The sequence below is a fragment of the Rhincodon typus genome, chromosome 11 (genome assembly GCF_021869965.1).
Source record: "Rhincodon typus isolate 14 chromosome 11, sRhiTyp1.1, whole genome shotgun sequence".
In the NCBI taxonomy this organism is placed as follows: Eukaryota; Metazoa; Chordata; class Chondrichthyes; order Orectolobiformes; family Rhincodontidae; genus Rhincodon; species Rhincodon typus.
Window position 1 is genome coordinate 74,790,272 of NC_063342.1, and position 16,170 is coordinate 74,806,441.

The window sequence follows — 16,170 nt, forward strand, 5'->3', positions numbered from 1 at the left end:
TCTGTGTAGTGTGGGGATAATAGTTTGTTGGATGGCTTGTTGTGTTTCATCCGTGAGTCTAGTGTCTTTTTGTCAATAGACAATTGGAGGAAACAGTATGCCCTAACACACTAGTCACACTGCCCTATATCAAGAACATATTAGAACTGATGAGAATCCTAAGACCACTAGGAATCATTGTAGCACACAAGCCCACAGCCTCTCTACGACAAATACAAGGATCAAAGACCCCATTCCCACAATATGCAGAACCAACGAGGTTTACAAAATACCATGCAACGACCGCCACAAACATTACATCGGTCAGACAAGAAGGAAACTAGCCATCAGAATACATGAACATCAGCTAGCAGCAAAATGACATGACAAACTTTTCTTAATATCAGTACACTCGGACAATGAAGGCCATCAGTTTAACTGGGGCAACGTGACTATAGTAGCCCAAGCCAAACATAGACACAATGGGAATTCCTAGATGCATGGTTCTCCACCCATAATGCAATCAAACATATAGAATTGGACCATATACAAACCCATACAGATCAAAACCAGAAATGATACTACTCACCATAATGGATCAGACAGTATAAATTCCAAGCAGAGTAGAATACCATCGCTTCAGCGGAGGCCTCACTGATGATGTTACCTAGCATGGTGATGAAACGTCTAAACGAAAACAAGCCAGCTCAGCGAGCAAGTCAACAACCTCTTTAACAGCATGTTGAACATAGTATGGCTCAACTTTGGTAATGCACCCTTAAAGATTCATCAATTAGGAAGAAAAGAATGAAATAGACAGGCAGTTAATAAAGGAGGTCAGCAGCTAAATGCATTCAGAGACTCTTGGTGGTTGTGCAAAGAGCTCTGTAGGGACCAGTTATTGGGATGCCCATGAGATTCAGTGATTTGAAACTGTCTGTTAAAAATCAAAACACTGGTGTCCAGGATGATTAAAGAGAAAGCAGGCAGACCATAGAATATAGCCACACAAAGACAGAGAGAGATACTAAAAGAGGAGAACAAATGTTGACTCACTCATGCTAACTAACATGTCCATCTGGTTTGTGTCTCTGTGTCTGCACAATAAATAAAATATCCGTAAACAGTCATACCTTTCAGACCGTACATTTGGTCCAACAGCATACAAGACTGCCAACTGATCCTGGAAAAGTCATAAATATGAACATTATCAATACAATACAAGAAGTGAAGCTTTCTGCTGGCTAACTCAGAATTCCTTCAAGCTACAAATTCCAACTCCTCCATATTTTCTCCTGTGAACTCTGCCTGCTCCTCCAGCCACTCATGGTGGGATATCAAAACCTACAAGTGAATCTCAGAAGATGGGTAAATTTGACACCCAATACTTTCAAACTTCTTCTCCCGCCTACCCCGCCATGGCCTGTGACCAGCAGTGTTTCACATGGATCAGTGCTGGTCCAACTTTTGTTTGTCATTTATATAAGAGATTTAGATGAGAATATAGAAAGTACGGTTGATAAGTTTGCAGATGGCATCATGATTGGTGGTATAGTGGACAGTAAAGAAGGTTATCTAAGATGACACAGAGATCTTAATCAATTAGGTCAGTGGGCTGAATAGTGACAAATGGAGTCTAATTTGGATAAATGCAAAGTATTGCATTTTGGTAAAACAAACAAACGCAAGACATATACAATTAAAAGTAGGGCCTTGGGCAGTGTTGTAGAACAGACAAACCTAGGGGTTCAGGTACATAATTCTTTGAAGTTTGCATCATATGTAGAAAGGGTGGTTAAGGTGTTTAGCATGATCATTGCTCAGACCTTTTTAGTATAGGAGTTGGGACATTATGTTAAGGTTGTACAGGACCTTGATGGGGCTTCTTCTGAAGTACTGTTCTAGTTCTAGTCATCTAGATATAGGAAGGCTATTATTAAGCTGGACAGGATGCAGAAGAGATTTACCAGCATGTTGCTGGGAATAGACGGTTTGAGTTATAAGGAGATTCATAGTGATGTACAGCATGGAAACAGAACCTTTGGTCCAACTTGTCCATGACAACTAGAAATCCAAAATTAATCTAGTCTCATTTGCCAGCATTTGGTCCATTTACCTCTTAAACCCTTTCTATTCATGTAATTGTCCAAATGTCTTTTAAATGGCGTAATCATATCACTTCCTCTAACATTTCCTCTGGCAGCCCGTTCCATATATGCACCACCCTGTGTTAAAAAGCTGCCCCTCAGGTCTCTTTTAAAACTTTTCCCTCTCACCTTAAACCTATGCCCAAGGGAAAAGGACTATTCACCCTATCCGTGCCCCTCATGATTTTATAAACCTCTATGAGGTCACCCCTCAGCCTCTGACGCTCCACAGAAAATTACGCCAGCCTATCCAGCCTCTCCAGCCTCTCCCTATAGCTCAAACCCTTCAACCCTGGCAACATCCTCATAAATCTTTTCTGAACTCTTTCAAATTTAACTAAATCCTTCCTATAGCAAAGAGACCAGAATTGAATGCAGTGTTCCAAACGTGGCCTCACCAATGTCCTGTACACCCACAACATGATATCCCAATTCCTATATTCAATGCACTGACGAATAATGGCAAGCGTACCAAATGCCTTCTTCATTATCCTGTCTACCTGCAACTCCACTTTCAAGAAACTATGAACTTGCACTCCAAGGTCTCTTTACTCGGCAACACTCCCCAGGACCTTACCATTAAGCATAAGTGTTCTGTCCTACCAAAAACGTAGCACCTCACATTTATCTAAATTAAACTCCATCTGCCAACACCTCAGCCCATCAGCCCATCTGATCAAGGTCCTGTTGTACTCTGAGGTAACCTTGACATGTGACAAGGCTGTCACTTTCAAAGGTTACTTTGCCCTTTTTGTTTGAAGAGAGTTTGTAAGGCAAAGGTTAGAAATAGGCTACTGAAGACAACTTGTGAGGCCTGGCGTTTTTACTTAAAAACAGCCTGAATGGGTGTGGCCAGCCTTCTCAGATCCAGATTTCTGGGTTTTGGTTTTTTTTCTTCAATAACATCAGAAGCCTTTGGGGTCTGGAAAGAGTTGGAAGTTTCAGTGAATATCTCCTGGCTGCTACACTCTGAATTTTCTCTTGATGTTTCTTCCCTCCTGGTTTGGCGAACGACACGTGAGAATCTGCGTCTGAATAGGCCTTTTTGCCAAGGGGTGTGTTTATGGAATGTTACTATATTGGAATAGTTAATTAGTAATACTCACTGTACCTGCTATTCGGTCAAGTTTTTCCAATAGTTGTTATTCTAAATTGCTTTCATTTCTTTCTCTTTTAACTATAGTGTTTAAATAAATTGTGTTTTGCTTGACGTTGAGCAGTTTGACCAGTCATACTGCATCTGGAACACGGTACTTCACATCTACCATTAATACAAGAAAAAGTTAAGGTCTAGATTATGTTCTTAAAATATATTGAGGGAGTCTGGTCTGGTCTGGTCTGGTCCATGACACCTGACTTACAGCATTAATATACATTCCTTTAAAGTGCAGAAACTCAAAAAGCATCAATCAAGCATGGCTAACAAAGGAAGTTCAGGATTATAAACTAAAGGACTGTAAAAGTAAAAGCCTATAAAGTTGCCAGAGAAAACAGTAACGTTGAGAATTGGGTGGTTTACAAAATACAGCATAGCAGGACCAAGAAATTGATACCAAAAGGGAGAACAGAGAATGAATTCACAAAGGTGAGCCAAATGGACATAGTATACTTAGATTTTTAGGAAGCTTTTGATTAAGTTTCCCACAGGAGGCTGGTTAAAAAAGTTAAAACGTATGGGATGGGGGTAATGTACTGGCATGTTTTAATGGTTGGCTGAGAGACAGAAAACAGAGGATTAGAATAAATGGTTCATTCTCACATTGGCAAGCTAAGAGTAGTGGGGTACTGCAAGGACCACTACTCGGAAACCAGATGTTCATCTTATATATCAATGATTTGAAGGTGGGAACCAAATGCAATAGTTCCAAATTGTGGATGTTACAAAGTTAAATCTAATGAAACAGAGTCAGCATGGCTTCATGAAAGGGAAATTGCATCTGACTAATTTAAGAGAATTATCTCAGGAAGTCTCAACCAGAGTCAATACAGGGGAACCAGCAAACCTGTGTGTTTGGACTTCCAGAAGGCATTCGACAAGTTGCTCACAAAAAGTTAAGTCATAAAGTAAGAACCCAGGTATAGGTACAGCATTGGCTAATGGGCAAGATACAGCAAATTGAGATGAGGCTCTTTTTCAGGTTCACAACCTGTTACTAGTGAGGTTCCACACGGATCAGGGTTTACAGTATACATTAATGACCTGGAGGAAGGAAGCAATGTACTAGGGCCAAATTTACAGATCACACAAAATAGGTGGTAAGGAAAGTTGTGAAATGGATTCAAACATCTTACTGAAATATATTAATAGATAAGTAAATGAGCAAGAAGTTGGTAAATGAAGTATAATGTGGGAAAATATAAAGTTGTGCAGTTTGGATGGAAGAATAAAAATACAGATTTTATTTTAAATGCAGAAAAGCTATAGATAGCTATAAGACAAAGGGACTTAGGGTTACCCGTGTGGGAAACACAAAATGCTAACACATAGGTCCAACAGGTAATCAGAAGACTAATGGAATGTTGACCCTTATTTAAAGGCAGTTGGAATATGAGTAGGAATGTCTTATTGCAACTGTATAAGGTGCTGGTGAAATAACATTTTACTAAAGAGCATTTTGGTCCCCTATTTAAAGATATTATTTCATTGGAGGCAGTTCAGAGAAGGTTAACAAGGTGTAGAGCTGGATGAACACAGCAGGCCAAGCAGCATCAGAGGAGCAGGAAAGCTGACGTTTCGGGTCAAGACCCTCCTTCAGAAAAAAAAAGGCTGCTTGGCCTGCTGTGTTCATTTAGCTCTACACCTTGTTATCTCAGATTCTCCAGCATTGGCAGTTTCTACTATCTCTGTCACAAGGATGATCCCTGGTATGGAGGACAATCTTGTGAGCAAAAGTTAAACAGGTTGGGATACTATTCATTGAAGTTTATAAGAATGAGAGATGGTCTCATTGAAATATGTAGATTCTTAAACGGCTTGACAGGATAAATGCTGCATTGTAGCCAGCCTAACTGTAATCTTTCAGAGTTCCCTAGCCATAGGAATTGTCCCTCTAGATTGGAAAATTGCACACGTTATTCCACATTTTAAGGGCAAAAGAGGGAAACCAGAGTAATTTATGGCAATGGACAAAGAAACGTCTTAGATGTTGTTTATATGGACATCCAGAAAGCATTTGATAAAGTCCAACACAACAGACTTGGAAATAAGGTAGAAGCCCTCGGAACTGAAGGTAAATTACTGACATGGCTGGGAAATTGGTTGAGCAGCAAATGACAGAAAGTAGGGATAATGGATAGTAGATACTCAAATTGGCACACTGTGACCAGTGGAGTTCCTCAAGGATCTGGATTACAGCCTCACTTATTTACATTAAGTGTTAATGACTCGGATATTGGCATTATAAGTCATATATCCAAATTTGTTGATGACACAAACTGAGGCAGTATTGTTGACAGTTTAGATGTTAGCTTAAAATTATAAAGGAATATTGATAGACTAAGTGAATGGGCAAAACTGTGGCAGACGGATTTCAATGTAAGCAAAACATTGGTTATCCACTTTGGACACATCAGGGTATTTTCTAGATAGTATGAAGTTAAATTCAGTGGAAATTTGGGGGTTCAGTTGCATAGATTTTTAAAAAGGCTTTAAAAAGGTACAAAAAATAATTTAAAAAGCTAATGGAATACTGGCCTTTATATGCAGAGGACTGGAGCAATGAAGATGCAGAAATAAGACTGTAGTTAAACAAAACCCTGGTTAGACCCCACTTGGAATACTAACAGCAGATCTGAGCACCATACCTTAGCCTTGGAGGGAGTACAAAATTAGTTTACAAAAATGAAACCTGGGCATCAGGGTTATGTCACAAGAGGTTTTATACAAATCAGGTTTGCTTCCTCCAGAAGTTATAAGGTTAAGGGGTGATCTGATTGAAATCTTCAAGATATGAAGGAGAGTTGGTCAGGTAGATAAAGATAAACTGTTTCCATGGATCAAGGATTCCATAACTTGGGGGCAGAGTCTGAGAATTAGAGTCAGACCATTCAGGAGAGATGTTAGCAAGCAATTCTACATACACAGGGTGGTAGATTTTTGGGACTGTCTTCCACAAATGGCAGTGGATGCAGGATCTGTTGCTAATTTTAAATCTGAGATAGATAAATTAAGAAAAGGTATTAAGGAATAAGGGCCAAAGGCATGTATGTACAGTTAGGCCACTAATCAGCCATGATCGCACTGAATGGCAGAAAAGGCTTGAGGGACTGAATGGCCTACTCCTGCTCCTACGGGTGAATCTAGAAACAGAGGGCATGGTCTCAGAAGAAAGGGGTGCAATTTAAAACTGAGATGAGGAGGAAATTCTTCTCAGAGGTTGAGTGTCTTTGGAACGCCTTGCAACAGAGCGGCAGAGTCCTTAAGGCAGACAGATAGATTCTTGAACAGTAGGGGAATCAAGGATTATGGGGAAACGACAGGAAAGTAGATGTGAAGATCAGCCATGATCCTATTGAATGGCAGGGCAGTCTCCACGGGCTGAGTGGCCTACTCCTGTTCCTATTTCTTATGGTCTTAAATGGGATGTTAATTGTGAGGAAGTTGTAATGCAGTTTCAGGAGGATTTGGACAGGGCTAGTAAATTATTTTTATTTACTGATGGACATCGCTGGCTGGGCCAGTATTTATTGTCAATCCCTAGTTCCCCTTGAGGAGGTGGTGAGCTGCCTTCTAGAAACATTACAATCTATGTGCTGTAGGTCGACTCACAATTCCGTTAGGGAGGGAGTTCCAGGATTTTGACTCAGCAACACTGAAGGAACAGTGATATATTTCCAAGTCAGGACGGTGTATCTTGGAGGTAAACTTGCAGGTTCCCAAGCATCTATTGCCCTTATCCTTCGAAATGGTAGTAGTCACGGGTTTGGAAGGTGCTGTCTAAGGTGAATTTCTGTGGTGTATCTTGAAGATGGCACACACCTGCCGCTACTGAGCGTTGGTGGTAGAAAGTGTGAATGTTTGTGAATGCAGTGCCAAATAATTAGGCCACTTTGTCCTGATGGTGGTAAGTTTCTTAAGTGTTGTTGGAGCTGCACTCATCCAGGGAAGTGGGGAATATTCCATCACACACCCAACTTATGCCTTGTAGATGGTGGACTGGCTTCCGAGAGTCAAACAAGATTCCTAGCTTCTGATTCGCTCTTGCAGTCACAGTGCTTGTATGCCTAGTTAAGTTCAGTATTTCATCAATAGTAACCCCCAGGATGTTAACAGTGGGGCATTCAGTGCAGGGTTACAGGAAGAGGGTAGGGGTGCGATCAGTCTGGTTGGGATGCTCTTCAGAGGGTTGGTGTGGACTCAATGGGCTGCTTGCCCACTGTAGGGATCCTATGATTCTAAGACTGAACTTCAAAGAAACCTGTGTTCATCTCAGTCTTAAACTGGCAGCCCTTTATTCTGAGACCACATGCTCTGGTAATACATTTTCCATAAAGGGCAACATCCTTTCAGCATTTACCTTGTCAAGGCCCTTAAGAATCCAATATATTTCAATGAAATAATCATCTCTTTCTTCAAAACTCCAGTGAGTCTATTTCCAACTGGTTTAGCTTTTGGTCATAAGACAATCTCTCCATAATGGGGATCATTCTCTGAACTGCCTCCAATGAAATGGTATCTTTCCTTAAATAAGGATTCCAAAACTGCTCACAGTGCTCTGGATGCGGTCTCACCAGCAACTTGTACAGTTTCAGTAAGACTTTCCTACTCTAATACTCCCACCCCACTGAAAGAAGGGCCAATGTTCCATAATCCTCCCTGATTACCTGCTGCAAATTTGTGCCAGCTTTCTATGTTTTGTGCACAAATAGAACCTGGTTTCTTTGCTTTGCTGAAGTTTTTCTCTATTTAAATAATACTGTTCTTTTGGTCTCTCTTCCAAAATAACGTTCATATTTTCCCACATACACTTCAATTGCTAACATTTCGCCCACTTACATAATCTATTAATATTCCTCTCTAAACTGTTATTATTCCTCTCTACAAAATTTAAATAAAATGCTATTGACATTAAACAGAAATCAAAAGTTTATACGAATAATTTAACATAAATACCTAGGTTTGCTTTTGGTTACAAGGGTCTATGAGCATGTCCCTCTCGCAACCTGCCATTCCACCTATTTTTGTGTCATCTGCAAATTTGGCTACAGTACATTCATGTCTTTCCTCCAATTCATTAATATATATTGTAGTCATTTGCAGTCTCAGCACTGACCACTGTGGAACCCCGCTGGTTAAAGGTCGCCAACCTGACAAAGGAATCTCTTATCAACTTATTCAGTGATGGTTTGATTCTCCTTTGTTGGAGATGTCATTGCCTAGTACTTGTCTGGATGGGAAGGAACATAGCCGATGGATAATAAAGTGGAAAAATGTGTTGTTATCCACTTTGGTTTGGAGAAACAAATGTGCAGCATATTACTTAAACGGTATGAGGTCAGAAAGCGTGGATGTACCTAGGACCTAGGTGTCATTGCATACAAGTTGCTGAAGGCTAATTTGCAGGTGCGGCAAGCTATTAGATAAGCTAATGGGATGATAGTCTTTATTGCAGGAAGATTAGAGTACAGGGGTAGTGAAATTTGCTTCAATTGTATAGGAACTTGGTTAGACTGCACCTGGAGCATTTTGTGCTGTTTTCGTCTCCTTATCTCAGCAAACCAATTATTGCTACAGAGGGAGTGTAACAAAGATTCATTGGACTGTTCCCAGAATGGCAGAAATGTCTTATGAAAAAGATTGGGCAAACTGGGCCTGCATTCTCCAGAGTTTCAAAGAATAAGAGGCGATCTAATTGAAACTTACAAAATACTTAAAGGGATAGAGATGGTAGGTGTTTCCCCTAGTTGGGAAGTCCAGAACTAGGAGTTCAGTTTAAAAGTAAGGGGGATATCTCTTCAATCCTGGATGAAGAGTTTTTTTTTTAAAACTCAGAGGGTTGTGAACCTTTGGAATTCTCGACCACAAAGGACTGTGAAGACGCTGTCTTAGAGTATGTCTTAAAGATTGATAGATTTCTGATTACCATGGGTGTACAAGGTAATGGAGATGGGGTGGATAAAAGGCACTGAAGTGCTTAATCAGCTGTCATGGTACTGAGTTGCGAGCAGGCCCTACAGGCTGAATGGCCTACTCCTGTTCTTCTGTTTCAAGAACTACAGCTCAATTATCCAAAACTTCTCCAACAAAAATACAATTAATAAGAAAGATTATGAAATACTTATTTGTAAAATCATAGGTACTCTACAGCGTGGAAGCAGGCTATTTGACCCATCGAGTCCACACCTACCCTCTGAAGACCATCCCGACCCAGACTCACCCCCTACCCTATCCTTGTAACACTGCATTTCTCACGGCTAATCTACCTTGCCTGCACATCCCTGGACACTATGGGCAATATAGCATGGCCAGTCCACCTAATCTGCACATCTTTGGTCTGTGAAAGGAAACCCACGCAAATACTGGGAGAATGTGCATACTCCACACAGACAGTCACCCAGGGCTGGAATTGAACCCGGGTCCCTGGTGCTGTGAGGCAGCAGTGCTAAGCACTGTGCTGCCCCAATTTATTATCAATGCATTTCTTGTATTGCAAAAATTAATGCACCACTAACTAACTAAGATCAAATTCACAAAGGCACTATTCTTAATTGTGCAGAATGTAGAGAGCATTAAGTTTACATGAAAGCATCTACTGATGTCATCGTTTTGTTTGAAGGTTAAAGGTTACCTTAAAAGGCAGGCTATAAATGTCCCTGGCCTGAAACCTTGAACGAAGCGGAGGATCGAGAGGGTTTCCAGGATACCTCGGAACTGGTAGACCCAGGGCTATTACTCTGAAATCCTCACTAACTCGCACAATCTTCCACGCATTTAGCTCCTCCTTTGTATGATCCTGTACAAAAAGTAGCACATTAATGAAATTAACGATGCTTTTCAGCTGAACAGCTGGAAATTCGAAGCAAGTTAGGCAGCAACTTTAGTGCATGGCAGGTTCTTGCAGCTCAACAGTACCATTTCAGACAAAAAGTTGTAGGATCAATGCACATTCCTGCACGTTGCACCAGTATGTCGGTGCAGTAGTGAGCAAGTGCAACATCAGAGGAACAATTCTTCAAATAATACATTCAGCTGAAGTTCAATTTGCTTGTTAAGCATCTCCGGTAAAAGCTAAAAATACCATAGTGAGATTAAAAGATGAGGAAAGTCTCCATTGTCCTAGCCAATACTTCTTCCCAACAAATACTGCCAAAAACGTATTAGTTGTTCAGCTTACAAATTACGAAGCATAGAAAATAGTGGAGATATTCGAACACACTGACTCTAAAAGATTCATTTTATCCACGAAGGGCTTGGAGATTTTCTGGCAGACTTCCTTTTGCTGTTTTCTTGTGATGTGGGTATCATTTGCAAGGCCAACACATTTTGCCCATTTCTAACTGCCCTTGAACCCTCTACTGGCTTGCTTGGCTCTTTCTGAAGAAATGTAAAAGTTAGTCACAATTCTGTAGGTCTGAAGTCACATGTAGGCCAGACGGGCTAAGAGCATCAGATTTCCTTTTGTTCAACCTGCTGTGCCAGGATTTGAACCCATACCCCCGAAGCATGGTCTGGCCCTCCAGATAACTTATGCAGCAATAGTACCATCGCACTACCATCTCTCCAGGAGGAACCAAACAAAACCATTCTTATGCATCTGCCCCTCCATCTCCCTCTCCTCCACAAGGAATCTTCTTAAAACCTAGCTACTCCATCAAGCTTTTGATTACCCCACCTAGTAGCTCGCTTTGCATCATTTGCCATTGTTTTCGTACGTCATTAGGATATTGCTCAACATTGAATGTGCCATTTAAATCCAAAGTGCTAAATTGGGCCTGTAATCAAAACTGGCATAATGAGGTAGATGGCTCAGTTCACAAAGGTAATGAAAACAAAAGAAAGCTGTGGCAGTCCAGGAGAAAGATCAAGAGTTGAGCATTTGATTGAAAAGGTAACTAAAATAGAACACATATTAAACTGCTAGAAGGTTTGTAAGTCATCTTGTAAAAAGGCACTGGAAACAAAGTCATGAATGAATGCAAAATACTGGATTGGATTAAGGAATTAGTCTCCCTTGGTCTTCATGTTGGAATCTCTCTCTCATACCGCATGGACAGTCACCAGAGTCATGAAAGACACATGGTAGGTCTGTGGAACAAACCTTCAGCAAGTAATGTGATGGAAATTGTCAACAGTTCTATCATGCAGTTACCAATGCTCAGGAGCAGCCATATGTAATATCTACGAGATGCACTGCAAAATTCAAAGATCCTCAGACAGCATCTTCCATAACCACAACCACTACCATCTAGAAGGACAAGGGCAGCAGTTAATGGGAACCCTGCCATCTGAAACCTTTTTCCAACCACTCACTATCCTGACTTGGAAAAATATCACAGTTCCATCAGTGTTGCTGGGTCAAAATCCTGGAATTCCCTCTTCAACCACATTGTAGCAAAATAACTGCAGCGCTTTAAAAAGCTAGCTCACCAACACCTTCTCAAAAGCGACAAGGGATGGGCAATAAATGCTGGCCTGGCCGGCAAAATCACATCCTCTGAATGAATTTTTGAAAAATCTTATGATTCACCTGTGATAGCAACTGAGTGACAAAAGTGAGTAAGATAGGTCAGAGAACCAGCAGAAGAGAATAGAAATAAACATTCAAAGCGAAGAAAATGGCTGGAGGGACAAAGTAAAAAGCGGAAATGGCAAAGCTCTGTTAGTGGAGATACATTTGATATTGAGATGGAATACGAAGGGAACAGAAACATTGGAGCCACAATGTAGGGCTCTCAGCATGGGTTGGGAAATACTCCACAGAGCCTCAACATTCTACCAGAGTAAAATTCAACTTAAATATTAAATAATTATTGAAGCAGGGTTCTGTTCTTATTCTTAGTAAACTATGCAAGCATGCTTGATGCAAATTAATAAATTACACATGTCTGATATGATTCATTAGTCAGTCTTTACAACAACCTATCACATTTTCCAAGCAAATAAATAGCAGAAAGTAACAAGCACAACGGGAGCTCATTATTATACAGAAAGCATCTGGATCAATGTTATTTTTGTATTAACACATGGAATGCAGGCATCATCGTCCAACCCTAATTTACCTCAAGAATGCTGTAATGTTCCCAGGGTGCTGGTAAGAAGGGAGTTCCAGCATTTTATTCCAGCAACAAAGAATAGGTGGCGATATATTTACAACTCGGGATGGTGAAGGGCTTGGAGGTGACTTTGCAGAAGCTGGTGCTCCTGTGGTTGGGTAAAAGGAAAATCAGTCCTGATCTGACATTAGACATGCAATGTTTTGGCTCCCGTATTTTAAAAAGGATGTACTGGCATCGAAGGTAGTTATAAAGAGATTGACCAGGCTGATTCGTAGGAGGAAGGAGTTGACTTAGGCCTTTATTCATTTGAGTTCAGAAGAATGAGGGGCGATCTTACAGAAACTCAAGATTTTGAACAGTGTTGGCAGGGTTGACGTTAAGATGATGTTTCCATGAGTAGAGGAATCTCAAACTAAGGGGCGTAGTTAGACCATAAGAAATGGGAACAGAATAGGTTACTCAGCCCCTCAAACCTGCTCCGTCATACAATTTGACTGATCCGACACTCCTTATGTCTACTTTCCTGCCTTTTCCCAACAGCCCTAGACTCCCTCACTGATCAAGATCTACCACAACCTTAAATATGCACAAGGACTCCACCCCCAAAGCTCTCTGAGGCAAGACGTTCTAAAAGGGCATCACGGTTGCTCAATGGTTAGCACTGCTGCCTTACAGCACCAGGGACCTGGTTCAATTCCGCCCTCAGGCAGCTGTCAGTGTGGAGTTTGCACATTCTCCACGTGTCTGCATGGGTTTCCTCCAGGTACTCCTGTTTCTTCACACAGTCCAAAGATGCGCAGTTAGGTGGTTTGGCCATGCTAAATTGCCCACAGTGTCCAGGGATGTGTAGACTAGGTGGATTAGCAATGGGATTCGCAGGGTTAAAGGGATTGGGTAGGGAGTGGATCTGGGTAGGATGCTCTTCAGAGTGTCGGTGTGGACTTGATGGGCCGAATGGCCTGCTTGCACATTGTAGGGATTCTATGATTCTAAGACTCAACTTCAAAGAAACCTGTGTTCATCTCAGTCTTAAATTGGCAGCCCTTTATTCTGAGACCATGCACGCTGATAATAGATTTTCCACAAGGGGCCACATCCTCTCGTATTTACCCTATCAAGCTCCTTAAGGATTCAATATATTTCAATGGAATCATCATCTCATTCTTCAAAACTCCAGCGTGTAGATTTTCAACCTATTTAGCTTTTGTTCATAAGACAATCTCTCCATAACAGGGATCATATTGGTGAATCTTCTCTGAACTGCCTCCAATGAAATAATATCTTTCCTTAAATAAGGGTTCCAAAACTGCTTACAGTACTTCAGATGTGGTATCACCAGCACCTTGTACAGTTGCAGTAAGACTTCGCTACTCTTATACTTTAACCCCCTTGAACGATCAAAGTTCTATAATCCTCCCTGACGACCTGCTGCACCTTTGTGAGATCTTTCTATGTTTTGTGCACATACCCTAGTTCCTTTGTACTGCAGCTTTCCGCAGTTTTTCTCCATTTAAGTAATACTGTTCTTTTGATCTCCCTGATAAAAAGAACAAATTGACATTTTCCCACATTATACTTCAATTGTTATCTTTTTGCCCACTTACATAACCTATTAATATTCCTCACTGTAAACTGTGTGCATTCTTCTTGCAACCTGCCTTTCCACCTCTTTTAGTGTCATCTACAACTTGGCTACAGTGCATTCACTTCGTTCCTCCAATTCATTAATATATATAGTAATCAGTTGCAGTCCCAGCACTGACCCCTGTGGAACCCCACAGGTTACTGGTCACCCCAACCTGAAAAAGAATTCCTTTATCCCCATTCGCTGCTTCCTGCCCATTAGCCAAGTCTCTAAACATGTCAATATATGACATTCAACACCATGGGTTCATTTCTTATGATTTATTCTTTAGTGAGGTACCTTGTTGAACGCCTTCTGGAAATCCAAATACAACACATCTTCTGATTCCTCTCTATCCACTCTGGCAGAGACTTCCTCAAAACAACTCTAATAAATTAGTCAGCCATGATGTCTCTTTCATGAAGCCATGCTGACTCTGTTTGACTAGATTATGATTTTCCAAATGTTCTGTTATTACTTCTTAATAATTCATTACAATGTTTTTCCAACAACAGATGTTAAGCTATTCTGCCTATAGTTAACTGCCTTTAGCCTCACTCCCTTTTTGAGTAGGATTGTCACACTGGCAGTTTTCCAATTCTCTGGTACTTCTCCAGGATCTAAAGATTTTTGGAAAATTATAACCAATGCATCCGCTATCTCTATAGCTAATTCTTTTGGGATCCTAGGTTGCAAGCCATCAGGGCCAGGGGACTTATCTGCCTTTAGCCCCATTAGTTTGTCTAATGCTACTACTCTCGTGATGGTGCTCGTACTTAATTCGTACCCGTATCCTCTTACTATTAATGGGATATTCAAATTATCTTCCATTCTAAAGACTGATGCAAAATATCTGTTTAACTCCTCTGCCATTTCCTTGTTCCCCATAGCTACCTCCCCAGATTCATTCTCGAACAGGCCTATGTTCACTCTGACCTCTCTCTTCTTTCATATATATTTAAAGATCATAGAAGATCATAGATCATAGAATTCCTATAGTGTGGAAACAGGTCCTTTGGCCCAACAAGTCCACACTGACGTTCAGAGCATCCCACCCAGACCCATCCCCTTATAACCCACCTAATCTACACATCCCTGAACACTATGGGCAGTTTAACATGGCCAATCCACCAATCCTGCACATCTTTGGACTGTGGGAGGAAACCGGAGTAGACGGAGGAAACCCACGCAGACACGGGAAGAATGTTCAAACTCCACACAGACAGTCGCCCCCGGCTGGAATTGAACCTGTGGCCCTGGTGCTATGAGGCAGCAGCGCTAACCACTGTGCCACTGAAAAAGAACTCCTTATCCCCATTTGCTGTTTCCTGCTCGTTAGCCAAGTCTCTAACCATGCCAATATATGACATTCAACACCATGGGCTCATTTCTTATGACTTATTCTTTAGTGAGGTACCTTGTTGAACACCTTCTGGAAATCCAAATACAACACATCTTTTGGTTCCTCTCTTTCCACTCTGGCAGAGACTTCCTCAAAATAACTCTAATAAATTAGTCAGCCATGATGTCTCTTTCATGTGATGCTCTTGTCAGTTTTTATTTCCCTCACTAGTTTGCCCTCAATTTATTTTCTCTGTGTTTATGATCTTTTTCAGAGCCAGTCTTTGGGACTATCACTGACTTGCACCTCCTTAGATTAGATGGTTTTTCTTTCAATTTAATAGTCTCCATAACTTCCTTGGTTAGCCATAGCTGGTTTGTCCCTCTCTGAGAATATTTCCTCCTTACGGGGATATATTTTTGTTGAGAGTCAGGATTTACCTACTTAAATGTCTGCCACTGCTTGCCTACTGACTCTCCTGCTATTCTCTGGTTGGCTCCATGACATACTGTTGTAGGAAACTATCCCAAATGCACTCTGAATTTGTTGCCACAGCTACCCTTTCTAATTTAAATGAGTAAATCAACATGAACATTAAAGTCACCCTTAATTATTGCTCCATTCTTATACGTGCTTCTATTATTTGTTGATTTATAGCCTTTTCTACAGAGCTGCTTTTGCCTGGGGGTTGATACACGACTCCTATCAATATTTTCTTTTCCCTTGTTTTTTTTTAATCCTCTCAAACATCTCTTAAAAGCCATACTACACCACCATCTCTTCCAGCCCTCCTGTCTTTCTGAAATGTTACAATTACAGTTTTGATATCCTTGTAACCATGTTTCCAGAATGGCTATGAGATC

The 16,170-nt window shown here is 40.9% G+C and overlaps 1 protein-coding gene across 5 annotated transcripts in view; it reads right to left on the bottom strand.

Moving 5' to 3' along the window:
- The window catches only part of vwa8 (von Willebrand factor A domain containing 8), a 325,734-nt gene that overhangs the window by 235,558 nt on the left and 74,006 nt on the right, over positions 1-16,170 (bottom strand). For all 5 annotated transcript variants that reach the window (XR_007263236.1, XM_048603037.1, XM_048603036.1 and 2 more), the window contains 2 exons: positions 9,914-10,078; positions 1,113-1,162 (listed from right to left, as the gene is read on the bottom strand). Coding sequence is in view for 4 of the 5 variants with exons in the window: in XM_048603037.1 (XP_048458994.1) it covers positions 1,113-1,162; positions 9,914-10,078 (215 nt within the window). In the remaining variant the exon portion in view is untranslated. The remainder of the gene's footprint in view (positions 1-1,112; positions 1,163-9,913; positions 10,079-16,170) is intronic.